The sequence below is a fragment of the Dendrobates tinctorius genome, unplaced genomic scaffold, assembly GCF_039654945.1.
Source record: "Dendrobates tinctorius isolate UK_male_01 unplaced genomic scaffold, ASM3965494v1 ptg000084l, whole genome shotgun sequence".
NCBI lineage: Eukaryota > Metazoa > Chordata > Amphibia > Anura > Dendrobatidae > Dendrobates > Dendrobates tinctorius.
In genome coordinates, this window is record NW_027361752.1 from 48,236,362 (window position 1) to 48,263,543 (window position 27,182).

Sequence of the window (27,182 nt, forward strand, 5' to 3'; positions counted from 1 at the left end):
AAGGATTGTTGGGGGTCTAACAGTCAGAACCCCAGTGATAAGCATGATATCCCTTATTCTAAAAATAGCAGATACCGGTACTTTTTTTTTTTGGGGGGGGGGCATTCCTTTAATTCAGAATTCTAGAATTCTCTAATTGGGGGTAGTGTCGAGTGTTGAAAGTTTAATTTCTAAAGGCGCTGACTGCCAACCTATGTGAGGTTGTAAGTTGTCAGTCTGGATGAATATATAACTAAGACTCAATACAATTTTTAACCGCACAATGATTTACACATATTCCACCACAGACGGATCTGTGACAAAAGTGTTGACCTGAATATACACATAATATTTCTAAAATAGATTGCATTCCAAAGCCTCTTTGTGAAAAGTCTAAATAATCATGTAACATTCCATGAATACAGTTCCCTTGTGTCTCCATGGTAACAGACTACACACACATTCCTCGTAGTCTGGTCCAGCAGTCAGACTTCTTTTCATCTATCTCACTCTGCTGAATGGATCCGAGAAACACTGGATAGATTATCGCAGTCATCGACAAGATTCGATATACTCACTAAATCCACACTGAGATGCCAAGTAGAGGACAAAACCATAGATGGCTCTTTCCGGCAGAGGAGATGGTGAGTTTTCTACCATTCTGTGACCTTAAAAACCCTAAAAAAAATAAAATATATATGGTATATATATGGTCGTCTACTTGATGTGTATGGGGGCTCCCGACTCTTCACTGATGGGGCAAAGATGGATCCTGCAGTTGAATTTTCAACTCCTGACCCTTTTGTTTTCAGGGGAGATAAAAACAGAAGTGTCTGGTAACAACTTTCTCCTCTCTTTACGTAGAAAATACATGATCGCTCATATGTTTTGAGGAGTCAGGAAAAGTAGCCATTTACTGAACAAACATTTGGCCGACCGTTATCTCATGTACATGGCCAGTTTTAGAGAATCAAATGTTTTCTCACTGCAGCGCCTCCTCCCCTCCCGCAGCATGCACTTTCACAGAAGAATCTGCAGCTGCATCCCCTCAACCTCCCCTTCTGGATTTTCAGTTGTATTTTTTTTTTTTTTTTTAGCTCAAACAAGGTTTCAAATAAGGTTTCAAAATGTTTTCAAAGATCAAGCAGTCATGGAAAATGGAACTATAGTCTGCAAGTAGGGAAAGAAGATGTCATATTTCATAAACATTCCTTTGTATATTAATTAGTGCCTACTCAACACGTACTACAGATTATGCAAACAAACATTAACACTTTAAAACCTCCCAATAGGTAACTTGGTCTATTCTTTATATACTACCAAATCTATACAAAGAATTTTAACCCTTCCTATGCTATTTAAAAACTAATACATTGATTGGTTCTATTATATGTTTTTTTTCTTACCGATCAGGGTAAAAATTGATCAGGAATCTCATCAAAAGTCAGCAGCAGCGTAAATCAATTCTGTAAAAATCAGGCACAGATTCAGAAAATATAATTTATCAACAAGTTCACTGTTATGTACGACTCACCCTCACTAACTTTTTATTAGACTATGTAGAAAATTTGTGGTATTGTGCCTTAACTTTTCTCTGCTAAGTCTCATACTTCTCCTAGTGTGGACTACAAAGCAAATTTTACAGAGACTTGGCCAGGCAATGCTCCCTGGGAGAAGGTTACGCAAAGAGGCAGCCATCCCATAAGTCAATGTCCAACCCTCTAACCAGCCTTAGAATATGACAAGGCTACGGTTGGTTGGATTCATAACTGGCTCAGTGATTATACTTAAAGAGCGGTAATAAATGGTTGCACATCCAATTGGAAGAGTGTTTCAAGTGGGGTACCACAAGGCTCTATCCTGGCCTCAGTGTTCAACATTTTTATAAATGATATAGATAAGGGAACTGAAGGTAAACTAATCAAATTTGCAGACAATGCAAAGCTAGGAGGGATAGCCAACACTAGAGAAGATAGAGAAAGGATTCAGAAGGATCTAGATAAGCTTAAACAATAGACAGCGACTAATAGAATGGTATTTAACAAGGAGAAATGCAAGATTCTACATCTGGGCAAGAAAAAGTGAAAATTACATCTACAGAATGGTAGGAATAGAACTAAGCAACAGCACATGTGAAAAAGACTTGGGTATAATAATAGATCACAGACTGCACATGAGTCAACAGTGTGATGCAGCAACAAAAAAGGCAAATACAATTCTAGGATGTATTAAGAGAAGCATAGAGTCTACATCACGTGAAGTAATTATCCCCCTCTACTCCTCTTTGGTCAGACCTCCTCTGGAATACTACGTCCAGTTCTGGGAACCACATTTTAAAAAAGACATCAACAAACTGGATACCAGGATGAGAGTGGATTGCAAAATATGTCCTACGAAGAACGGTTAAAGGATCTGGGAATCTTTAGCTTGCACAAAAAAAAAGACTAAGAGGAGACTTAATAGATGTATAGAAATATCTCAAGGGCTGTCACAGTGTACAGGCATCATCATTATTCTCATTTTCACATGGAAAAATGAGAAGCAATGGGATGAAACTGAAAGGGAGAAGATACAGATTAGATATTAGAATAAACTTCGATCATCTCAAGATCTCCTTCTCTACTCCCCCTTATCTCCTCTTCCCACAACCGCATACAAGACTTCTCCCGTGCTTCCCCCATACTCTGGAACTCCCTGCTGCAACACATCAGACTCTCACCATCAACGGAAACCTGAAGACCCACCTGTTCCGACAAGCCTACTGCCTGCAATGATCCTCGGTCTACTGAACCACCGCACGACCTGCTCTACCCCCTCCTACTGTATCCTCACCCATCCCTCTCCTTATGTACTTGTGTGTCCCTTGTCTTACACTTGTTTATTATTCTTGTATATATTACACTTGTCTATAATTCCCCTTTTGACATGTAAAGCGCCATGGAATAAATGGCGCTATATAAATGCATAATAATAATAATAATAAACTTTTTGACAGCGAGGGTGATCAATGAGTGGAACAGGCTGCCACGAGAGGTGGTGAGTTCTCCTTCAATGGAAGTCTTCAAACAGAGGCTGGACAGACATCAGATGGTTTAGTGAATCCTGCATTGAGCAGGGGGTTGGACACGATGACCCTGGAGATCCCTTCCAACTCTAACATTCTAGGATTCTATGACTTAGGATACACAGCCAAAACTAGAGTTGCCTCCAAAAGGAAAACACATCCAACTGTCTATGGATGGGTATTTTTAATATTGGTTGATTGTTGTTCGACAGCGATCAGTCACCACTTCCTCAAACACATGCGATAGCTGTCAGACGATTGATCGTTCAGCTGACAGCTAACACTTTTAACTCTTTCATAGGTCATGAGAGCTCAGCTTGCCCTACTTTTTATGTGGTTTCAATGGATAAAGTGGCGAAACACTGCTCTGGCAAAGGCTTGTCTCCCCTTTGATGGCTGAGGGACTTTTAGGCCGCATTTGGCCCCTATTGCCCAGGTGCAAATGCTACCTCTGCACACCTATAGCTACACTCCTGACAACTCACTGAATTATCACTGCTTCTCGCCATCTGATGCTAGGGCAAGCGAGGATCTGGATTTTCTTTTTTGCCTGCAGCTGCTTCTCCCTCCTCTCCCTATGGCAAGAATGACACATGCCTATGGATTACAAGATTGCCAAGTTTTGTGTGTCTGACAAAGGGCAATTAGATTATGTGTCTCATTAAGGGCATTAAATGGGTTTTCTCATCATTGCAGGTTACTAATCTTTGTCAGAAGAATCTCTTTAAAATATGTAAGCGATGTACCAAACATCTGCACTCCTAGGAACAAGGAGATATCTATGGGAAGAGTGAAGGGACAGCTAAAGAGGTTGTCCACTACTTAATTATTGATTACCTATCCATAGGATAAGTCATCAATGTCTGATTGCTCGGGGTCCGACACTCGCCGATCAGCTGTTCTTGGTGTCAGAACTGCTCAATTGTGGAGTTGCTGCGTCTTCCGATAGTGTCCACCGCCGGCTGATTTGAATAGGAGGCAGATGTTCAGTACCCTGCCGCGGCCACTATCAGAAGATGGAGCAGCTCCGCAATTGGGCAGTTCCGGCATCGAGAACAGCTGGTGACGGGTGTTGGACCCCGACCGATCAGACATTGATGACCTATCCCAAGGATAGGTCATCAATGTCTGATGATATTGATAAAGGATATTGGTGATATTGATAAAGGATATTGTTTTGAAAGGAAAATGGTTGAGAAAAGATTAAATCTAAATAATGAAAAATTTAATATTTTTCAAAACCACAAAAATGCATTGTTCCGGTAATCTCCATAAAGGGTAAATATTTTCTCGAGGTCTCGTGTGTGATGACGCAGATCAATTGCACTTAGTGTCAGGAAGAGATTTTATTCAAGCAGAACAGAAAGTACAAGCGGCACGGAGAGATCCAGGTTGTCATTTTTTGTATGTTTTCGAAAAACACTAAGCACTTCACAAAGGCGAAGGGGTGTAAGCAACATGAAGGTGTAGAGTAACAGCCGAAAAGTTCATCCCGAGACAAAAGATCTGGCAGGTCACTGCTTGACTGAGAAACAAGGCAATTATAGGGAAGCAATAGGGGCAGGAAGAGCGATCCGCCTACTTATACTACACTCCGGGGGTCATTAATCATCAGATGCCGACAGTATGACCCAACATTGTCAGAAAAAAAAGGAAAAAAATCTCCAAGACCGGAACTAAATGTTCATCATTCTACACCCAATTTTATTCATAAAAATTGGATTAACGATGATGTAGAACCCATCATTCTTCACCCGATTTTATCCATAAAAATTGGATTAACGATGATGTAGAACTCATCATTCTTCACCCGATTTTATCCATAAAAATTGGATCGACGATGACAAAGAACTCATCATTCTTCAAACGATTTTATCCATAAAAACTGGATCGATGATGACGAAGAACTCATCATTCTTCAAACGATTTTATCCATAAAAACTGGATCGATGATGACGAAGAACTCATCATTCTTCACCCGATTTTATCCATAAAAATTGAATCAACGATGACGAAGAACCCATCATTCTTCACCCGATTTTATCCATAAAAATTGAATCCACGATGACAAAGAACTCATCATTCTTCACCCGATTTTATCCATAAAAATTGGATCAACGATCACGAAGAACTCATCATTCTTCACCCAATTTTATTCCTAAAAATTGGATCCACAATGATGAAGAACCCATCATTCTACACCCGATTTTATCCATAAAAATTGGATCCACGATGACGAAGAACTCATCATTCTTTACCCGATTTTATCCATAAAAATTGGATCGATGACGAAGAACAGATCATTCTTCACCCGATTTTATCCATAAAAATTGGATCAACGATGACGAAGAACCCATCATTCGTCACCCGATTTTATCCATAAAGATTGGATCAACGATGACGAAGAACTCATCATTCTTCACCCGATTTTATCCATAAAGATTGAATCAACGATGATGAACAACTCATCATTCTTCACCCGATTTTATCCATGAAAATTGGATCAACGATGACGAAGAACCCATCATTCTTCACCCGATTTTATCCATAAAAATTGAATCCACGATGACGAAGAACCCATTATTCTTCACTCAATTTTTTCCATAAAAATTGAATCAACGATGACGAACCAATCATTCTTCACCCGATTTTATCCATAAAAATTGGATCAATGATGACGAAGAACTCATCATTCTTCACCCGATTTCATCCATAAAAATTGAATCAACGATAACGAAGAACCCATCATTCTTCACCCAATTTTATCCATAAAAACTGGATCGATGATGACGAGGAACCCATCATTCTTCACCCGATTTTATCCATAAAAATTGAATCCACAATGACGAAGAACCCATCATTCTTCACCCGATTTTATCCGTAAAATTTGGATCGATGATGACGAAGAACCGATCATTCTTAACCCGATTTTATCCATAAAAATTGGACAACGATGACGAAGAACTCATCATTCTTCACCCGATTTTATCCATAAAAATTGGATCGATGATGACGAAGAACCCATCATTCTTCACCCGATTTTATCCATAAAAACTGGATCGATTTTATCCATAAAAACTGGATCGACGATGATGAAGAACCCATCATTCTTCACCCGATTTTATCCATAAAAATTAGATAGATGATGACAAAGACCCAATCATTCTTCACCCAGTTTTATATAAATTGGATCGACGATGATGAAAAACTCATCATTCTTCACCCGATTTTATCCATAAAAATTGGATCGATGATGACGAAGAACCCATCATTCTTCACCCGATTTTATCCATAAAAACTGGATCGATTTTATCCATAAAAACTGGATCGACGATGATGAAGAACCCATCATTCTTCACCCGATTTTAGCCATAAAAATTAGATAGATGATGACAAAGAACCAATCATTCTTCACCCAGTTTTATATAAATTGGATCGACGATGATGAAAAACTCATCATTCTTCACCCGATTTTATCCATAAAAATTGGATCAACGATGACGAAGAACCCATCATTCTTCACCCGATTTTATCCATAAAAATTGGATCAACGATGACGAAGAACTCATCATTCTTCACCAGATTTTATCCATAAAAATTGAATCAACGATGACGAAGAACCCATCATTCTTCACCCGATTTTATCCATAAAAATTGGATTGATGATGATGAAGAACCCATCATTCTTCATCCGATTTTATCCATAAAAATTGGATCAACGATGACGAAGAACCCATCATTCTTCACCAGATTTTATCCATAAAAATTGAATCAACGATGACGAAGAACCCATCATTCTTCACCCGATTTTATCCATAAAAATTGGATCGATGATGATGAAGAACCCATCATTCTTCACCCGATTTTATCCATAAAAATTGGATCGATGATGACGAAGAACCCATCATTCTTCACCCGATTTTATCCATAAAAATTGGATCAACGATGACGAAGAACTCATCATTCTTCACCCGATTTTATCCATAAAAATTGAATCAACGATGACGAAGAACCCATCATTCTTCACCAGATTTTATCCATAAAAATTGGATCGATGATGACGAAGAACCCCTCATTCTTCACCCGATTTTATCCATAAAAATTGAATCAACGATGACGAAGAACCCATCATTCTTCACCCGATTTTATCCATAAAAATTGGATCGATGATGACGAAGAACCCATCATTCTTCACCCGATTTTATCCATAAAAAGTGGATCGATTTTATCCATAAAAACTGGATCGACGATGACAAAGAACCCATCATTCTTCACCCAGTTTTATAATTGGATCGACGATGACGAAGAACTCATCATTCTTCACCCAATTTTATCCATAAAAAATTGGATGATGAAAATCCATATTTTTTTCTCGTATGCAAAAAAAAAGGAAGTCGGATTGAACACTTTTTTTGTTTTTATTATTAATGCAGAAAAAGACAATTTTGTAACAATTCACCACAATTAAGCCGACCAGCGAATTAGTGAAAGGTAACCCAGACCTATTATGTATTTCCAGAAATGTTTTGTGGATTAATGACACTTTTTTCTTTCCTACAGTTAAATCTAGGAAACCATAAAAACACAACTCCGCAGAATAACAAATGTGCATTAAACGCTGACGCCGCTTTTCGGGAACTCTACACCCAGCGTTCCTCCTACCTTGCGGCATTTTTCCCCACACCTGCCTAAAAGTTTTGCACAGTATTGGAAATACAGTGGGGAAAAAAAGTATTTAGTCAGTCAGCAATAGTGCAAGTTCCACCACTTAAAAAGATGAGAGGCGTCTGTAATTTACATCATAGGTAGACCTCAACTATGGGAGACAAACTGAGAAAAAAAAATCCAGAAAATCACATTGTCTGTTTTGTTTTCATTTTATTTGCATATTATGGTGGAAAATAAGTATTTGGTCAGAAACAAGCAATCAAGATTTCTGGCTCTCACAGACCTGTAACTTCTTCTTTAAGAGTCTCCTCTTTCCTCCACTCATTACCTGTAGTAATGGCACCTGTTTAAACTTGTTATCAGTATAAAAAGACACCTGTGTACACCCTCAAACAGTCTGACTCCAAACTCCACTATGGTGAAGACCAAAGAGCTGTCAAAGGACACCAGAAACAAAATTGTAGCCCTGCACCAGGCTGGGAAGACTGAATCTGCAATAGCCAACCAGCTTGGAGTGAAGAAATCAACTGTGGGAGCAATAATTAGAAAATGGAAGACATACAAGACCACTGATAATCTCCCTCGATCTGGTGCTCCACGCAAAATCCCACCCCGTGGGGTCAGAATGATCACAAGAACGGTGAGCAAAAATCCCAGAACCACGCGGGGGGACCTAGTGAATGAACTGCAGAGAGCTGGGACCAATGTAACAAGGCCTACCATACGTAACACACTACGCCACCATGGACTCAGATCCTGCAGTGCCAGACGTGTCCCACTGCTTAAGCCTGTACATGTCCGGGCCCGTCTGAAGTTTGCTAGAGAGCATTTGGATGATCCAGAGGAGTTTTGAGAGAATGTCCTATGGTCTGATGAAACCAAACTGGAACTGTTTGGTAGAAACACAACTTGTCGTGTTTGGAGGAAAAAGAATACTGAGTTGCATCCATCAAACACCATACCTACTGTAAAGCATGGTGGTGGAAACATCATGCTTTGGGGCTGTTTCTCTGCAAAGGGGCCAGGACGACTGATCCGGGTACATGAAAGAATGAATGGGGCCATGTATCGTGAGATTATGAGTGCAAAGCTCCTTCCATCAGCAAGGGCATTGAAGATGAAACGTGGCTGGGTCTTTCAACATGACAATGATCCAAAGCACACCGCCAGGGCAACGAAGGAGTGGCTTCGTAAGAAGCATTTCAAGGTCCTGGAGTGGCCTAGCCAGTCTCCAGATCTCAACCCTATAGAAAACCTTTGGAGGGAGCTGAAAGTCCGTGTTGCCAAGCGAAAAGCCAAAAACATCACTGCTCTAGAGGAGATCTGCATGGAGGAATGGGCCAACATACCAACAACAGTGTGTGGCAACCTTGTGAAGACTTACAGAAAACGTTTGACCTCTGTCATTGCCAACAAAGGATATATCACAAAGTATTGAGATGAAATTTTGTTTCTGACCAAATACTTATTTTCCACCATAATATGCAAATAAAATGAAAAAAAACAGACAATGTGATTTTCTGGATTTTTTTTTCTCAGTTTGTCTCCCATAGTTGAGGTCTACCTATGATGTAAATTACAGACGCCTCTCATCTTTTTAAGTGGTGGAACTTGCACTATTGCTGACTGACTAAATACTTTTTTTCCCCACTGTATATATAGTGAAAGCAAAAAAGTGTAAGTAAAAAATATCCATAAACTGCAAAAAAAAAAAAAATTGGAAGAAAATTAAAAATGTACTTTTTTAATTTATTTATCAGCTTTTTAATTGGATTTTACGGAGGGGGGGGGCATAAATAAACTATAAATCGAGAGACACTTTTTAAAGGAGCGTTTCGATTTTTCCCTTTGCCTTCCAGTCAAGTGTAGCTAAATAAACAGATTCTTAGATTACCTACGGCTGATAACAGGGAGAGAGGACGGGGGAGGGCAGATGTGAAGTCAGCAAAAGGTCACTGCTGTTAATCAGCAACTTGAGGAAAAAAAACCCAAAACAGTCAATGTAAGGTCAGGAAAGACAGACGAGAGTCGGTGATTAGTGATAATATAAAAAATCATAACATAATCAGAGTAATAAACAATATGTATAATAATATAGATACAAAAATAAAAATAATAGTAAGGCTAGAACGTGCTGGGATAAGGTGTTAGCCGCCATGTTCCGGTACTGAGTGTCTTCGTCGTGTTCTAACACTATGTTCCAGTCCTCGCGGTTGCATGTCTCGCGGCTCTTCGACATTCACAGCACATGCAGGGAGTGTCTAACAAGCAGCTCATCCCTTCTTGTGTTTCGCCTGTCGAAGAGCCGCAGGGACTCGAACTAAATCATAATATTTATCTTAGATTTCGGACAGCCCCCCATTGGGACATAAGGATATAATTGGGGTAATGGAGGGCGAAGGCTTAGTATCCTCCCACTTTAAAGCTACGGCTCCACACGGGGATGGCTATAAGTCGAGAAAGTTGCAACCAAATTTTGCAATTTTTGCAGAACCCCAACATACAAGTTTAAGGGGTCGATACACCAGAAAAATGAATAGTTGAAATTTTTTTTTTGTTTGTACACCATGGGGTTTCACGAAAATGGAGTGACTTTTGGATTTTTGTCATGACGGTTTACACCGGCTCCTCCAATATGGCCGTGTTAGGGCTCATTCACACCACAGTTTTTCACGGACAAGTCATTTCTGCGTTTTCGGAAAATAGCGCTCATACCTAGAACCCACGGGGCCGCTCACACGTCTGTGATTTTTAGGGACTGAGCGGTCTGTGCAAAATTGCGGAGACATGTCTGATGTTGATCCAAGCGTTGGGTCAAAATCGGCACCGCGAGTCAATGGGACGCCGGAAAAACTGGACTTACCAGATGTGTGCGGTCCGATTTCCCCAGCTGGATAAGTGAAGGTGGAGGAACTTTTTTTCACATAGGAGAAAAATTTATGAAAGTTGGAGCAAACTCTGATGAAACTCTGATGAAACTCAGTCCGTTTTTCTTATAGGTGAAAAAAACCTGACATGTGAATGTTCTTGGTCTCAGGCTTTATGCTAGGCTAGGCTCAAACATGGCGGTACGTCATTAGCGGCTGGGTCGCGAAAGAATCCATCCACTACTAGAAGTATAAAAACAACAAATCGGTGAAAAGATCAAAAAGTTATTTGATGCGAAATGCCAAGAAGAAAAATACGCCTAGTCCTGAAGGCGTCACTGTCCGTGGCCAGAAGATGCGCAGCGTGCACCACCGTCCGCTGCCGGTGACCAGTTCAGGTGTAGGTCACCGCGGCCCTATCTAAACTACAGGAGGTGGTGAGTTACTGATGTCCCCTCTCCATGAACAGAAACAAACACTTCATTTTCCCGTCGCCTCCAGTGCTGCTGTCAGCAGCTACAAGTGACATTCGCTCCCCGGCCGATCACATTCCTACAGGTGAACATGGCTGAGGTTGAACGGAGTTCAGCTCCCACAGTAAGGGCACGTATGGAGGTGAATGTGCACTGTGTGGCAGAGGTGATCATACAGTGTCACGAAGGTGCACGGTGTGGCGGAGGTGATCATGCACAGTGTGGCGGAGGTGATCATGCACAGTGTGGCGGAGGTGATCATGCACAGTGTGGCGGAGGTGACCATGAACAGAGTGGCGAAGGTCCACAGTGTGGCGGAGGTGACCGTGCACAGTGTGGCGGAGGTGATCATGCACAGTGTGGCGGAGGTGATCATGCACAGTGTGGCGGAGGTGACCGTGCACAGTGTGGCGGAGGTGATCATGCACAGTGTGGCGGAGGTGACCATGAACAGAGTGGCGAAGGTCCACAGTGTGGCGGAGGTGACCGTGCACAGTGTGGCGGAGGTGATCATGCACAGTGTGGCGGAGGTGATCATGCACAGTGTGGCGGAGGTGATCATGCACAGTGTGGCGGAGGTGATCATGCACAGTGTGGCGGAGGTGATCATGCACAGTGTGGCGGAGGTGACCGTGCACGGTGTGGTGGAGGTGACCGTGCACGGTGTGGTGGAGGTGACTGCGCACGGTGTGGTGGAGGTGACCGTGCACGGTGTGGTGGAGGTGACTGCGCACGGTGTGGTGGAGGTGACCGCGCACGGTGTGGTGGAGGTGACTGCGCACAGTGTGGTGGAGGTGACTGCGCACGGTGTGGTGGAGGTGACTGCGCACGGTGTGGTGGAGGTGACTGCACACGGTGTGGTGGAGGTGACTGCGCACGGTGTGGTGGAGGTGACTGCGCACGGTGTGGTGGAGGTGACTGCGCACAGTGTGGTGGAGGTGACCGTGCACGGTGTGGTGGAGGTGACTGCGCACAGTGTGGTGGAGGTGACTGCGCACGGTGTGGTGGAGGTGCCTGCGCACGGTGTGGTGGAGGTGACTGCGCACGGTGTGGTGGAGGTGACTGCGCACGGTGTGGTGGAGGTGCCTGCGCACGGTGTGGTGGAGGTGACTGCGCACGGTGTGGTGGAGGTGACTGCGCACGGTGTGGTGGAGGTGACTGCGCACGGTGTGGTGGAGGTGACCGTGCACGGTGTGGTGGAGGTGACTGCGCACGGTGTGGTGGAGGTGACTGTGCATGGTGTGGTGGAGGTGACTGTACATGGTGTGGCAGAAGGTACTGTGCATGGTGTGGTGGAGGTGACTGCGCACGGTGTGGTGGAGGTGACTGCGCACGGTGTGGTGGAGGTGACTGCGCACGGTGTGGTGGAGGTGACTGTGCACGGTGTGGTGGAGGTGACTGTGCATGGTGTGGCGGAGTTGACCATGCACGGTGAGGCAGAAGTAACTGTGCATGGTGTGGTTGAGGTGATCACGTGCAGTGTGGCGGAGGTGCTCGGCATGCTGGAGATGACTGTGCACGGTATGGCGGTTGTGATCACTACGATTGGCACAATGATCATTAAAGAGAAATAAGTTTGGATATTTTATGTAAAATGTTTCACACTTTGAAGGGTCAAATCTGTTCGGAAAAACTAAGCAGCGTGTGCAGAATCCACTCACTCGCATAAAACAGGGCACACACCAGCCCTAAGGGAGGATTTAAGCCTCGATTGATCTCTGTTGGCCTCATCTCCTGGGAATCTGCCGTGTGTGAATTCGCTCTTAGCTCTCCACTCTCGTAGATGGGAGGTTCTAACTGGGACCCCCACAATTTTATGTGGGGCCAACATGCACAAAAAAACCTTCCAGAAAAGCTGGATTTTGGGTGGCCCTTGTGGCCCTGAAGCTCAAGGGTCAATCGATGAGTCCTGATGGGGACAAAAGCCGAGGGCCGGTAATATTTCACAGTGACATAGCTGGGGGGGACGGATTATTATCTCGCCGCAGCCCCTCATTCATCTCAGACCTCAGATGATAACATCACTCAGGGGGCACTGAAGACTCCGAATGGCCTCAATACACACTGCCGGCTTCTCACTTTTACTTTACAAGAGGACGGAGAAGAAGTGCGGCTCAGGATTTTACTTGTTGAACTGTCCCCTTACATTTCTCCGAGAGTAGCACCAGCTCTAGTAGTGCTGGCAGAATACCTGTAGCCATAAGTGGCCTATGATGGTGCCATGTACTCCTAGCTGGAGCGCCACCTTCAGCAAATGTCCCAGCATTACACTGATGCAGGATCACCCCTCTACATGGCATCCATTCACCCTCATAACGGATATGGTCCGGCATTATTTATCTGGAACAGTTCCTCGCTGCTGGCGGTGGTACCGACCCCCAATATCATCCGCTGTGAGACTCCATAGTAAACAGTCACATTTACCCCAATATTCATTTTAGAGAAGTCCTGTTTTCATCACAGGACTGAATAATGAGACGTCATTGCGTTCTGTTCCAGCATAGACCTCCAGAACGACCAGTGCTGGAACCACCATAGTTATTATGGGTGAGGATGGCTTTTTTAAAATTATTTTATATCATTTATTGACTTTTTTGTGTCGATGACCCTTTAAGCGGCACGGTGGCTCAGTGGATAGCACTGCAGCCTTGCAGCGCTGGGGTCCTGGGTTCGAATCCCACCAAGGACAACATCTGCAAGGAGTTTGTATGTTCTCCCCGTGTTTGCGTGGGTTTCCTCCGGGCACTCCGGTTTCCTCCCACACTCCAAAGACATACTGATAGGGAATTTAGATTGTGAGCCCATCGGGGACAGTGATGAAAATGTGTGCAAACTGTAAAGCGCTGCGGAATATGTTAGCGCTATATAAAGATTATTATTATTAAGCAGTTTCTTCTGGGTTTCTCCACGTTATAGCTGATTGTTACCTTGTTATCGGCTTATGGTCACCGTACCTTTCTAACGTCACCATTGACCACAGCACACGACACCCTCACTGTGCCAGATACAGAGATCGCCGGCATTACCAGCCCTGCCCGAAACCACCGTCCAGAGACGACGGAAGGACCCGGACCCTCGTCTCTTCCTTCGAGGTCATTTATAAAGCTGTCAGATAAATCGGGTAATGCCTCAGTATTGGCTGCTTTCTGCTCCTTTAGGGCAGACGGACAGCGCAGCAGAGGTACAAGCTGCCGTGCTGTCTGTCCACCATGCTTTACACTGCTGTTCTACCCGTTCATAGGCAAAAGGTATGAGAGTGGGGTAAAAAAGGATTATTAGATGTAGGAAAATGTACATAAGACCCCTAAAAATCATCGTTTCGTAACGCCGTCCCTCACCTTGCCTCCTATGCAGGGGTCATACGAACGACCACTGACAATGGTCGTTCGTATGGAGGACATAATAAAAGTAAGGATGAAAAGAAAGGAAGAAGAGGAATCACTAGCTATATAGGCTATAGGGGACCTGGAGCAAGAGGAACCCTGCAGTAGAGGGGGGCTCCCAAAATCCAATTTTTAGGATTATAGGTACCTGTACTCAAACCCCCTATGAATCTGATAGTGTATATGAGGGAGCAGAGGCCATAAGTCTGACATTACAGAGAGCACGGAGTTCATACTCACCTCCTGCAGCAGCCCTTCCTGGCTTTGGTGGTTATTCACCGTCCTACCAGCAGATGGCGCTGCCATGGAACGCAAACAATGCGGTTCACCCTTACATGCTATTCACTATGATGACAGCAGATGGCGCCAACATAGCAGAAAAACAATTATTTTTTCTATATTCACCATTTCACCAGCAGATGGCGCCAGTAATGAAAAAGAAGGAGCTTCCAGTGCAAATAAGTGGGCGGGAAATGCCTCTTCCTGCCCTGCGCCTCGTCATCACATTGCGTCCGAGCGAGGACCACGGAGCTGCTGCTGATTGCTGACTCGTGTGAGAGGGACGAGGGGAGGCTGCAGCCTCTGCTTGTGTTACTGTAGGTGAGTGTCCACCCCGTGCAGGGAGCCTCAGCCGAGTGTTGGGGGAAAGGCAGCGCTGGAGAGAGCGCAAAGAGAGAGCAGGAGTGAACAGGGGTCAGCGCTGGAGAGAGCGCCAAGAGAGAGCAGGAGTCGGTGCTGGAGAGAGCAGGGCTCAGCGCTAGAGAGAGCAGGAGTCAGTGCAGGAGACAGCAGGAGAGAACAGGGGTCAGCGCTGGAGTGAGCAGGAGTGAGCGCTGAGGGAGAGAGCAGGGGTCAGCGCTGGAGAGAGCAGGAGTCAGTGCAGGAGACAGCAGGAGAGAACAGGGGTCAGCGCTGGAGTGAGCAGGAGTGAGCGCTGAGGGAGAGAGCAGGGGTCAGCGCTGGAGAGAGCAGGAGTCAGTGCAGGAGACAGCAGGAGAGAACAGGGGTCAGCGCTGGAGAGAGCAGGAGTCAGTGCAGGAGACAGCAGGAGAGAGCAGGGGTCAGCGCTGGAGAGAGCAGGGGTCAGCGCTGGAGAGAGCAGGAGTCAGTGCAGGAGACAGCAGGAGAGAACAGGGGTCAGCGCTGGAGTGAGCAGGAGTGAGCGCTGAGGGAGAGAGCAGGGGTCAGCGCTGGAGAGAGCAGGAGAGAACAGGAGTCAGCGCCGGAGAGAGCAGGAGTCAGTAGAGCGATCTAGAGAGGGCAGGAGTGAGCGCTGCGGGAGAGAGCAGGGGACAGCTGAGAGAGCAGTGGTCAGCGCGGGAGAGAGCAGGAGGCAGTGTTGGAGAGATCAGGAGTGAGCGCTGCGGGAGAGGAGGAGTGACCGCTGGAGAGAGCAGGGGTCAGCGCTGGAAAGAGCAGGGGAGAGCTGAGGGAGAGCAGGGGTCAGCGCTGGAGAGAGCAGGAGAGAGCAGGAGTCAGTAGAGGGATCAGGAGCGAGCAGGAGGCAATGCTGGAGAGAGCAGGAGTGAGCGCTGAGGAAGAGAGGAGGCGGCAGTGCGGGAGAGGAGGAGTGACCGCTGGAGAGAGCAGGGGTCAGCGCTGGAGAGAGCAGGAGTCAGTAGAGGGATCAGGAACGAGCAGGAGGCAATGCTGGAGAGAGCAGGAGTGAGCGCTGAGGGAGAGAGCAGGAGTGAGAGGAGTGACCGTTGGAGAGAGCAGGGGTCGGCGCCGGAGAGAGCAGGAGTGAGCCCTGAGGGAGAAAGCAGGAGGCAGTGCTGGAGAGATCATGAGAGAGCAGGAGTCAGTAGAGGGATCAGGAGCGAGCAGGAGGCAATGCTGGAGAGAGCAGGAGTGAGCGCTGAGGGAGAGAGCAGGAGTGAGAGGAGTGACCGTTGGAGAGAGCAGGGGTCGGCGCTGAGGGAGAGAGCAGGGGTCAGCGCTGGAAATGGCAGGGGAGAGCTGAGGGAGAGTGCAGGGAAGAGCTGAGGGAGAGAGCAGGGGTCAGCGCTGGAGAGAGCAGGAGTGAGCGCTGCTGGAGAGAGCAGTGGAGAGCAGGAGTCAGTGCTGGAGAGAGCAGGAGTCAGCACTGGAGAGAGCAGGAGTCAGTGTCGGAGAGAGTAGGGGTCGGTAGAGAGAGCAGGAGAGGGCAGCAGTGAGCGCTGAGGGAGAGAGCAGGAGGCAGTGCTGGAGAGAGTAGGGGTCGGTAGAGAGAGCAGGAGAGGGCAGCAGTGAGCGCTGAGGGAGAGAGCAGGAGTCAGAGATCAGGAGAGAGACAGGAGGCAGTGCTGGAGAGATTAGGAGAGAGCAGGAGTCAGTAGAGCGATCAGGAGAGAGCAGGAGTGAGCGCAGTAGAGAGCAGGAGGCAGTACTGGAGAGAGCAGGAGTGAGTGCTGGGGGAGAGAGCAGGAGGCAGTGCTGGGGGAGAGACAGGAGGCAGTGCTGGAGAGATTAGGAGAGAGCAGGAGGCAGTGCTGTAGAGAGCAGGAGTGAGCGCTGGGGGAGAGAGACAGGAGGCAGTGCTGGAGAAATTAGCAGAGAGCAGGAAGCAGTGCCGGAGACAGCAGAAGGCAGTGCCGGAGAGAGCAGGAGTGAGCGTTGAGGGAAGGGGCAGGAGGCAGTGCTGGAGAAAGCAGAAGTGAGCGCTGAGGGAGAGAGCAGGGGTCAGTGCTGGAGAGAGTGGGGGAGAGCTGAGGGAAAGAGCAGGGGTCAGTGCTGGAGAGAGCAAGGGAGAGCTGAGGGAAAGAGCAGGGGTCAGTGCTGGAGAGAGCAAGGGAGAGCTGAGGGAAAGAGCAGGGGTCAGTGCTGGAGAGAGCAGGGGAGAGCTGAGAGAGAGGAGGGGTCAGTGCGGGAGAGAGCAGGGGTCAGTGGTGGAGAGAGCAGGGGAGAGCTGAGAGCAGGGGTCAGTGCTGGAGAGAGCAGGGGAGAGCTGAGGGAGAGAGCAGGGGTCAGCGCTGGAGAGAGCAGGAGTGAGCGCTGCTGGAGAGAGCAGGGGAGAGCTGAGTCAGCGCTGGAGAGAGTAGGATTGAGTGCTGAGGGAGAGAGCAGGAGTCAGTGCTGGAGAGAGTAGGGGTCGGTAGAGAGAGCAGGAGAGAGCAGCAGTTAGCGCTGAGGGAGAGAGCAGGAGGCAGTGCTGGAGAGATCAGAAGTGAGCGCTGAGGGAGAGAGCAGGAGGCAGTGCTGGAGAGATCAGGAGTGAGCGCTGAGGGAGAGAGCAGGAGTGACCGCTGGAGAGATCAGGAGTGAGCGCTGAGGGAGAGAGCAGGAGGCAGTACTGGAGCGGTCAGGAGAGAGCAGGGGTCAGTGCTGGAGAGAGCAGGGGTCAGTGCGGGAGAGAGCAGGAGTCAGAGAGATCAGGAAAGAGTAGGAGTGAGCGCTGGGGGAGAGAGACAGGAGGCAGTGCTGGAGAGATTAGGAGAGAGCAGGAGTCAGTAGAGCGATCAGGAGAGAGCAGGAGTGAGCGCAGTAGAGAGCAGGAGGCAGTACTGGAGAGAGCAGGAGTGAGCGCTGAGGGAGAGAGCAGGAGGCAGTGCTGGAGAGAGCAGGAGGCAGTGCTGTAGAGAGCAGGAGTGAGCGCTGAGGGAGAGAGCAGGAGGCAGTGCTGGAGTGAGCGCTGGGGAGAGAGACAGGAGGCAGTGCTGGAGAAATTAGCAGAGAGCAGGAAGCAGTGCTGGAGACAGCAGAAGGCAGTGCCGGAGAGAGCAGGAGTGAGCGTTGAGGGAAAGGGCAGGAGGCAGTGCTGGAGAAAGCAGAAGTGAGCGCTGAATGAGAGAGCAGGAGGCAGTGCTGGAGAGAGCAGGGGAGAGCTGAGGGAGAGAGCAGGGGTCAGTGCTGGAGAGAGCAGGGGTCAGTGCTGGAGAGAGCAGGGGAGAGCTGAGGGAGAGAGCAGGGGTCAGCGCTGGAGAGAGCAGGAGTGAGCGCTGCTGGAGAGCAGGGGAGAGCGGAGTCAGTGCAGGAGAGAGCATGAGTCAGTGCTGGAGAGAGTAGGAGTGAGTGCTGAGGGAGAGAGCAGGAGTCAGTATCGGAGAGAGCAGGGGTCAGCGCTGGAGAGAGCAGGAGTCAGTGCTGGAGAGAGTAGGGGTCGGTAGAGAGAGCAGGAGAGAGCAGCAGTGAGCGCTGAGGGAGAGAGCAGGAGGCAGTGCTGGAGAAAGCAGGGGAGAGCTGAGGGAGAGAGCAGGGGTCAGTGCGGGAGAGAGCAGGGGTCAGCGCTGGAGAGAGCAGGAGTGAGCGCTGCTGGAGAGAGCAGGGGAGAGCGGAGTCAGTGCTGGAGAGAGCATGAGTCAGCGCTGGAGAGAGTAGGAGTGAGTGCTGAGGGAGAGAGCAGGAGTCAGTGTCGGAAAGAGCAGGGGTCAGCGCTGGAGAGAGCAGGAGTCAGTGCTGGAGAGAGTAGGGGTCGGTAGAGAGCAGGAGAGAGCAGCAGTGAGCGCTGAGGGAGAGAGCAGGAGGCAGTGCTGGAGAGAGCAGGAGTGAGCGCTGAGGGAGAGAGCAGGAGTCAGTAGAGCGAGCAGGAGTGAGCGCTGTAGAGAGCAGAAGTGAGCGCTGAGGGAGAGAGCAGGAGGCAGTACTGGAGAGGTCAGGAGAGAGCAGGTGGCAGTGCGGGAGAGAGCAGGAGTCAGAGATCAGGAGAGAGACAGGAGGCAGTGCTGGAGAGATTAGGAGAGAGCAGGAGGCAGTACTGGAGAGGGCAGGAGGCAGTGCTGGAGAGATTAGGAGAGAGCAGGAGTGAGCGCAGTAGAGAGCAGGAGGCAGTACTGGAGAGAGCAGGAGTGAGCGCTGAGGGAGAGAGCAGGAGGCAGTGCTGGAGTGAGCGCTGAGGGAGAGAGCAGGAGGCAGTGATGGAGTGAGCGCTGGGGGAGAGAGACAGGAGGCAGTGCTGGAGAAATTAGCAGAGAGCAGGAAGCAGTGCCGGAGACAGCAGAAGGCAGTGCCGGAGAGAGCAGGAGTGAGCGTTGAGGGAAAGGGCAGGAGGCAGTGCTGGAGAAAGCAGAAGTGAGCGCTGAGGGAGAGAGCAGGGGAGAGCTGAGAGAGCAGGGGTCAGTGCTGGGGAGAGCTGAGAGGAGGGGTCAGTGCTGGAGAGAGCAGGGGAGAGCTGAGGGAGAGAGCAGGGGTCAGTGCTGGAGAGAGCAGGGGTCAGTGCTGGAGAGAGCAGGGGAGAGCTGAGGGAGAGAGCAGGGGTCAGCGCTGGAGAGAGCAGGGGAGAGCAGGAGTCAGTGCTGGAGAGAGTAGGAGTGAGTGCTGAGGGAGAGAGCAGGAGTCGGTGTCGGAGAGAGTAGGGGTCGGTAGAGAGAGCAGGAGAGAGCAGCAGTGAGCGCTGAGGGAGAGAGCAGGAGGCAGTGCTGGAGAGATCAGGAGTGAGCGCTGAGGGAGAGAGCAGGAGTGAGCGCTGTAGAGAGCAGAAGTGAGCGCTGAGGGAGAGAGCAGGAGGCAGTACTGGAGAGGTCAGGAGAGAGCAGGTGGCAGTGCGGGAGAGAGCAGGATTCAGAGAGATCAGGAGAGAGTAGGAGTGAGCGCTGAGGGAGAGAGACAGGAGGCAGTGCTGGAGAGATTAGGAGAGAGCAGGAGTCAGTAGAGCGATCAGGAGAGAGCAGGAGTGAGCGCAGTAGAGAGCAGGAGGCAGTACTGGAGAGAGCAGGAGTGAGCGCTGAGGGAGAGAGCAGGAGTGAGCGCTGAGGGAGAGAGCAGGAGGCAGTGCTGGGGAAGAGACAGGAGGCAGTGCTGGAGAGATTAGGAGAGAGCAGGAGGCAGTGCTGTAGAGAGCAGGAGTGAGCGCTGAGGGAGAGAGCAGGAGGCAGTGCTGGAGTGAGCGCTGGGGGAGAGAGACAGGAGGCAGTGCTGGAGAAATTAGCAGAGAGCAGGAAGCAGTGCTGGAGACAGCAGAAGGCAGTGCCGGAGAGAGCAGGAGTGAGCGTTGAGGGAAAGGGCAGGAGGCAGTGCTGGAGAAAGCAGAAGTGAGCGCTGAGTGAGAGAGCAGGAGGCAGTGCTGGGGAGAGCAAGGGTCAGTGCCAGAGAGAGCAGGAGTGAGCGCTGAGTGAGAGAGCAGGAGGCAGTGCTGGAGAGAGCAAGGGTCAGTGCCAGAGAGAGCAGGAGTGAGCGCTGAGTGAGAGAGCAGGAGGCAGTGCTGGAGAGAGCAAGGGTCAGTGCCAGAGAGAGCGGGAGGCAGTGCTGGACATGATGTCTCCTGACACAACATTATGGCCGCTCCACCCATCACGCTTTATGATGGCCCCCACATAAATACTGACTGAAAATTAAAATAAACAAACCTATTCCCCTCACTCTGTTCCCTCGGAGACTCCGCTCTGTACGGTGTGTACTGAATCTCCGCACAGCAGGCGCGATTTGGTGACGTCACTGCACCCGCTGAGCAGAGACTCGGCTGCAGCGGCTATATGATGGGATGGGGGAGCATGACATCTCCTGTTCCATCATTGTATTCACCAGGATCTGCGTCCTGAGGATACAGACACTTGTGAAAGTAAGAGATCGGGCAGGGATCGGCGGAGGGCTGCGGGACCCCACTGTATCCAGCTCTTTGGCTGTCCCGGTCTGCGGGCTACACTTTGCCGAGGTCCGCTCTAACCTCATCTATCCGGGGAGAGTTGTGAAACTCCCAGACACATTAGACGGTTTATTAAAGGGGTTGTCTACCTCGGGGAATTTTTTATTTTCCTTTACAGTGGGTACGGAAAGTATTCAGACCCCTTTACATTTTTCGCTCTTTGTTTCATTGCAGCCATTTGGTAAATTCAAAAAAGTTCATTTTTTTTTCTCATTGATTTACACTCGGCACCCAAATCTTGACTGAATAAAACAAATGTAGAATATGTAGAAATGTTTGCAAATTTATTAAAAAAGAAAACCTGACATATCCCATGGTCATAAGTATTCAGACCCTTTGCTCAGTATTGAGTAGAAGCACCTTTTGAGCTAGTACAGCCATGAGTCTTCTTGGGAATGATGCACAAGTTTTTCACCCCTGGATTTGGGGATCCCCTGCCATTCTTCCTTGCAGATCCTCTCCAGTTCCGTCAGGTTGGATGGTGAATGTTGGTAGACAGCCATTTTCAGGTCTCTCCAGAGATGCTCAGTTGGGTTTAGGTCAGGGCTCTGGCTGGGCCAGTCAAGAATGGTCAGTTCTGAAGTCACTCCTATATTATTTAAGCTGTGTGCTTAGGGTCATTGTCTTGTTGGAAGGTGAACCTTCTGAGGTCCCGAGCACTCTGGAAGAGGTTGTCATCCAGGATATCTGTGTACTTGGCCGCATTCATGTTTCCTTCAATTGCAACCAGTCATCCTGTCCCTGCAGCTGAAAAACTCCCCCATAGCATGATGCTGCCACCACCATGTTTCACTGTTGGGATTGTATTGGGCAGGTGATGACCAGTGCCTGGTTTTCTCCACACATACGGCTTAGAATTTTCACCAAAAAGTTCCATCTACATCTCAGCAGACCAGAGAATCTTATTTCTCATAGTCTGGGAGTCCATCATGTGTTTTTCTATGCGGGCTTTCATATGTCTTGCACTGAGGAGAGGCTTCCATTGGGCCACTCTGCCATAAAGGCCCGACTGGTGGAGGCCGGCAGTGATAGTAGACTTTGTGTAACTTTCTCCCATCTCCCTACTGCATCTGTGGAGCTCAGCCACAGTGATCTTGGGGTTCTTCTTTACCTCTCTCATCAAGGCTCTTCTCCCACGATTGCTTAGTTTGGCTGGACGGTCAGGTCTAGGAAGACTTCTGGTGGTCCCAAACGTCTTCCATTTAAGGATTATGGAGACCACTGTGATCTTAGGAACCTTGAGTCCTGCAGAAATTCTTTTGTAACCTTGGTCAGATGTGTGCCTTGCCACAATTCTGTCTCTGAGCTCCTTGGCCAGTTCCTTTGACCTCATGATTCTCATTTGGTCTGACATGCACTGTGAGCTGTGAGGTCTTATATAGACAGGTGTGCGCCTGTACAAATCAAGTCCTATCAGTGTAATTAAACACAGCTGGATTCCAATGAAGGAGTCAAGGAGGATCACAAGGAAATGGACAGCATGTGACTTAACCCCTTCACACCCAAGGGTGGTTTGCACGTTCATGACCGGGCCAATTTTTACAATTCTGACCACTGTACCTTTATGAGGTCATAACTCTGGAACGCTTCCATGGATCCCGGTGATTCTGACATTGTTTTCTCGTGACATATTGTACTTCATGTTAGTGGTAAAATTTCATTCAAATAACTTGCGTTTATTTGTGAAAAAAACGGAAATTTGGCAAAAATTTAGAAAATTTCGCAATTTTCCAACTTTGAATTTTTATGCCCTTAAATCACAGCGATACGGCACACAAAAAACTTGATAAGTAACATTTCCCACATGTTTACTTTACATCAGCACAATTTTGGAACCAAAATTTTTTTTTGTTAGGAAGTTATAAGGGTTAAAAGTTGACCAGCGATTTCTCATTTTTACAACACCATTTTATTTTTAGGACCACATCACATTTGAAGCCACTTTGAGGGGTCTATATGATAGAAAATACCCAAAAGTGACACCATTCTAAAAACTGCACCCCTCAAGGTGCTCAAAACCACATTCAAGAAGTTTATTAACCCATTAGGTGCGTCACAGGAATTTTTTTGAATATTTAAAAAGAAATGAACATCTAACTTTTTTTCACAAAAAAATACTTCAGGTTCAATTTTTTTTATTTTACCAAGGGTAACAGGAGAAATTGGACTGCCAAATTTATTGTGCAATTTGTCCTGAGTACGCTGATACCTGATATGTGGGGGGGAGCGACTGTTTCGGCGCATGGCAGAGCTCAGAATGGAAGGAGCGCCGTCTGACTTTTTCAATGCAAAATTGGCTGGAATTCAGATCGGATGCCATGTCACGTTTGGAGAGTCCCTGATGTACCTAAACAGTGGAAACCCCCTACAAGTGACCCCATTTTGGAAATTAGACCCCCCCAAGGAACTTATCTAGATATGTGGTGAGAACTTTGAACCCACAAGGGCTTTACAGAAGTTTATAACGTACAGCGGTACAATTAAAAAATCATATTTTTTCCACAAAAATGATCTTTTCACCCCAATTTTTATTTTCCCAAGGGTAACAGGACCCTGAAAGTTATTGTGCAATTTGTCCTGAGTACGCTGATACCCCACATGTGGGGGTAAACCACTATTTGGGCGCATGGCAGAGCTCGGAAGGGAAGCAGCGCCATTTGACGTTTTTGGCTGGAATTGAGATCGGAACCATGTCGCGATTGGAAAACCCCTGATGTGCCTAAACAGTGGAAACCCCCCACAAATGACACCATTTTGGAAACTAGACCCCCTAAGGAACTTATCTAGATGTGTGGTGAGAACTTTGAACCCCCAAGGGCTTCACAGAAGTTTATAACGCTCGGGCGTGAAAATAAAAAATTCGTATTTTTTCCACAAACATGATCTTTTAGTCACCATTTTTTTTTATTTTCCCAAGGGTACCAGGAGAAATTGTACCCCATAAGTTGTTGTCCAATTTGTCATGAGTACGCTGACACCCCATATGTGGGAGAAAACTACTGTATGGACACACGTCGGGGCTCGGAAGGGAAGCAGTGACGTTTTGGAATGCAGACTTGATGTACCTAAACTATTGAAACTCCCCACAAGTGACCCCATTTTGGACACTAGACCCCCCAACGGAACTTATCTAGATGTGTGGTGAGCACTTGGAACCCCCAAGTGCTTCACAGAAGTTTATAACGCTCGGACGTGAAAATAAAAAAATCATTTTTTTCCACAAAAATGATATTTTTGCCCCCAATTTTTTATTTTCCTAAGGGTAACAGGAGAAATTGGACCCCAAAAATTGTTTTGCAATTTGTCCTGAGTAGGCTGATACCCTACATGTGGGGGTAAAACACTGTTTGGGCGCATGGCAGAGCTTGGAAGGGAAGGAGCACCATATGACTTTTTCAACTCAGAATTGGCTGGAATTGAGATCAGACGCCATGTTGCATTTGGAGAGCCCCTGATGTGCCCAAACAGTGGAAACCCCCAATTCTAACTCCAACCCGAACCCCAACACACCCCTAACCCTAATCTCAGCCCTAACCCTAGCCCTAACCCTAATGGAAATAAATACATTTTTTTTTTATTTTATTATTTTTCCCTAACTAAGGGGGTGATAACGGGGGGTTTGATTTACTATTTATGGCGGTTTTTATGTTTGGTGGCTGTCGCACGCTAAAAGACGCTTTTTATTGTAAAAATAGTTTTTGCATCACCACATATTGAGAGCTATAATTTTTCCGTATTTTGACCCACCGAGTCATGTGAGGTTTTATTTTTTGCGGGACGAGTTGACGTTTTTATTGGTACCATTTTCGGGCACGTGACATTTTTTGATCGCTTTTTATTCCGATTTTTGGGACGCAGAATGAACAAAAAACAGCGTTTCATGAATTTCTTTTGGGGGAGTGCGTTTACACTGTTCCGCGTGCGGTAAAATTGATAAAGCGGTTTTATTCTTCGGGTCAGTACGGTTACAGCGATACCTCATTTATGTCGTTTTTTTATGTTTTGTCGGTTTTATGCAATGAAAACTATTTTATATAAAAAATAATTATTTTTGCATCGCTTTATTCTGCAAGCTATAACTTTTTTATTTTTTCGCTGATGATGCTGTGTGGTGGCTCTTTTTTGCGGGACAAGATGACGTTTTCAGCGGTACCATGGATATTTATATGCGTCTTTTTGATCGCGCGTTATTACACTTTTTGTTTGGCGGTATGATAATAAATCATTATTTTTTGCTTCGTTTTTTATTTTTATTTTTTAAGGGGTTCGCTAAAGGGGTTAACTAATGGGACAGTTTTATAGGGCGGGTCGTTACGGACGCGGCGATACCTAATATGTGTACTTTTATTGTTTTTTTTTTTTGTTTTTTTTTTTTTATTTTCAAAAAATGAATTTATTGCGGAATATTTTTTTTTTTTTTTTTGCTAATTTATTTGGCGATTATTTAAAAATTATTTTTACACTTTTTTTTTTTTTTTTTTTTTTTTTTTTTTACTTTATTACATAGTCCCAGGTGGGACATCACTGTTCTGTGACAGATCGCTGATCTGTCACATCACAGATCACTGTGACAGATCAGCGATCTGTCACAGGCAGTGCCAAAGGCTTCCTCATGCCTGCGCTTTGCAGGCACTGAGGAAGCCAGCTTCCTGCAGGCCCCCGAAGGCCCCCGTCGCCATCTTGGATCCGGGGGCCTGTAGGGAAAGAGCCCCCCGCAGCAGCGCTGCACATTGCGCTGCCGTGGGGGGCTCAGGGAAGCACGTAGGGAGCCCCCTCCCTGACGATGCTTCCCGTTAACTTCCGGTACACCGCGATCATGTTTGATCGCGGTGTGCAAGGGGTTAACGTGTCGGGGGCGGTCCGTGACCGCCCCTGACACATTGTGCTGGGTGTCAGCTGTGATAATCAGCTGACACCTGGCCGCAATCAGCGGCGCTCACCATGTGGGCGCCGCTGATCGCGGTAGACGTACTATCCCGTCCACGGTCATACGGGCCCGGGTACCGTGGACGGGATAGTGCGTCGGATGTCAGGAAGGGGTTAAATATGAGTGTCTGAGCAAAGGGTCTGAATACTTATGACCATGTGATATTTCAGTTTTTCTTTTTTAATAAATTTGCAAAAATTTCTACATTTCTGTTTTCTTTAAGTCCAGATGGGGTGCAGAGTGCACATTAATGAGAAAAAAATGAACTTTTTTGAAGTTACCAAACGGCTGCAATGAAACACAGTGAAAAATGTAAAGGGGTCTGAATACTTTCTGTACCCACTGTACATGTATCTTCGGTTTAAATATTATTTGTGAAAATGTTCTTAATCACAAATTTTGCACCGTCTGCCTGTTAATCTGCAGGTTAAGTTGATTTGCATTTTTTTTTCTTTTTTTCCCATGTAATTTAATTGGAAAATTATACTACAACTCAGAGACAGAACTGACGCTCTGAGGGCTTTAAAATCTGCACCAATTGTGCAATTAACTACCGAAAATGAATACCGTATTTTTCGGATTATAAAACGCTCCGAATTATAAGACGCACTCCAAATTTTGAGGAAAAAAATAATTTTTTTTTTTTTTTTTTTTTTTTTTTTTAAATAAAATGGTGGTGCTTCTTATAATCCATGCGGGGTCCCAGGGTCACTGCTGGAGGAGGCAGGAGTGGGGTGATGCTGCAGGCTGGGATGAGGGGGTGGCCGATGTGCGGTGCGCCGCTGCAGATGCCCAGTGGTGCTGCTGCGGGGGTCTCCGGTGCTGCGGGGGCGCTGCCGACATTTTAGGAAAAGCCAGAACCCCCCTCGCAGTTCCGTGGTTTCCTGTGCGGTGGACTCCGGGAAAATGGCCGCCTGGGAGCGGTGCATACACAGATGGAGATCTCGGCATCAAGATCTCGAGAGATGAGATTTCAGTGCTGAAATCTCATCTCCCGAGATCTTGCCTTTCACAAAATGTCGGCAGAACCCCCTGCAGCATCGAACACCCCAGCAGCACTGCCGGGCACCCCCTCATCCCAGCCTGCAGCAAGCAGCGGTACTGGTAAGTTATATGCGCATAATAAGACGCACCCCCATTCCCCCCCCCAAAATTTTGGGGAAAAAAAGTGCGTCTTATAATCCGTAAAATACGGTATATGCACGCGAGTTTAGTTTTTCTTGTAGTGGAGTCCTAGATAAACCAAGACTAAGCCCTGTTTCACA

At 47.2% G+C, this 27,182-nt stretch overlaps 2 protein-coding genes across 4 annotated transcripts in view; one reads left to right on the top strand and one right to left on the bottom strand.

Moving 5' to 3' along the window:
- The window catches only part of PIGP (phosphatidylinositol glycan anchor biosynthesis class P), a 34,140-nt gene extending 19,417 nt beyond the window's left edge, over positions 1 to 14,723 (bottom strand). The window contains exons 1-3 of one of the 2 annotated variants that reach the window (XM_073584663.1): positions 14,675 to 14,723; positions 1,386 to 1,445; positions 558 to 657 (exon numbers count right to left, since the gene is read on the bottom strand). In XM_073584663.1, the coding sequence (XP_073440764.1) occupies positions 558 to 639 (82 nt within the window). In that variant the 5' untranslated portion in view covers positions 640 to 657; positions 1,386 to 1,445; positions 14,675 to 14,723. The remainder of the gene's footprint in view (positions 1 to 557; positions 658 to 1,385; positions 1,446 to 14,674) is intronic. The other variant, XM_073584664.1, reaches the window with a different exon arrangement.
- A 167-nt stretch (positions 14,724 to 14,890) lies between these two features.
- Positions 14,891 to 27,182, top strand: part of TTC3 (tetratricopeptide repeat domain 3) — a 235,425-nt gene continuing 223,133 nt past the window's right edge. For both annotated transcript variants that reach the window (XM_073584665.1, XM_073584666.1), the window contains exon 1: positions 14,891 to 15,034. The gene's annotated coding sequence lies outside the window, so the exon portion shown is untranslated. The remainder of the gene's footprint in view (positions 15,035 to 27,182) is intronic.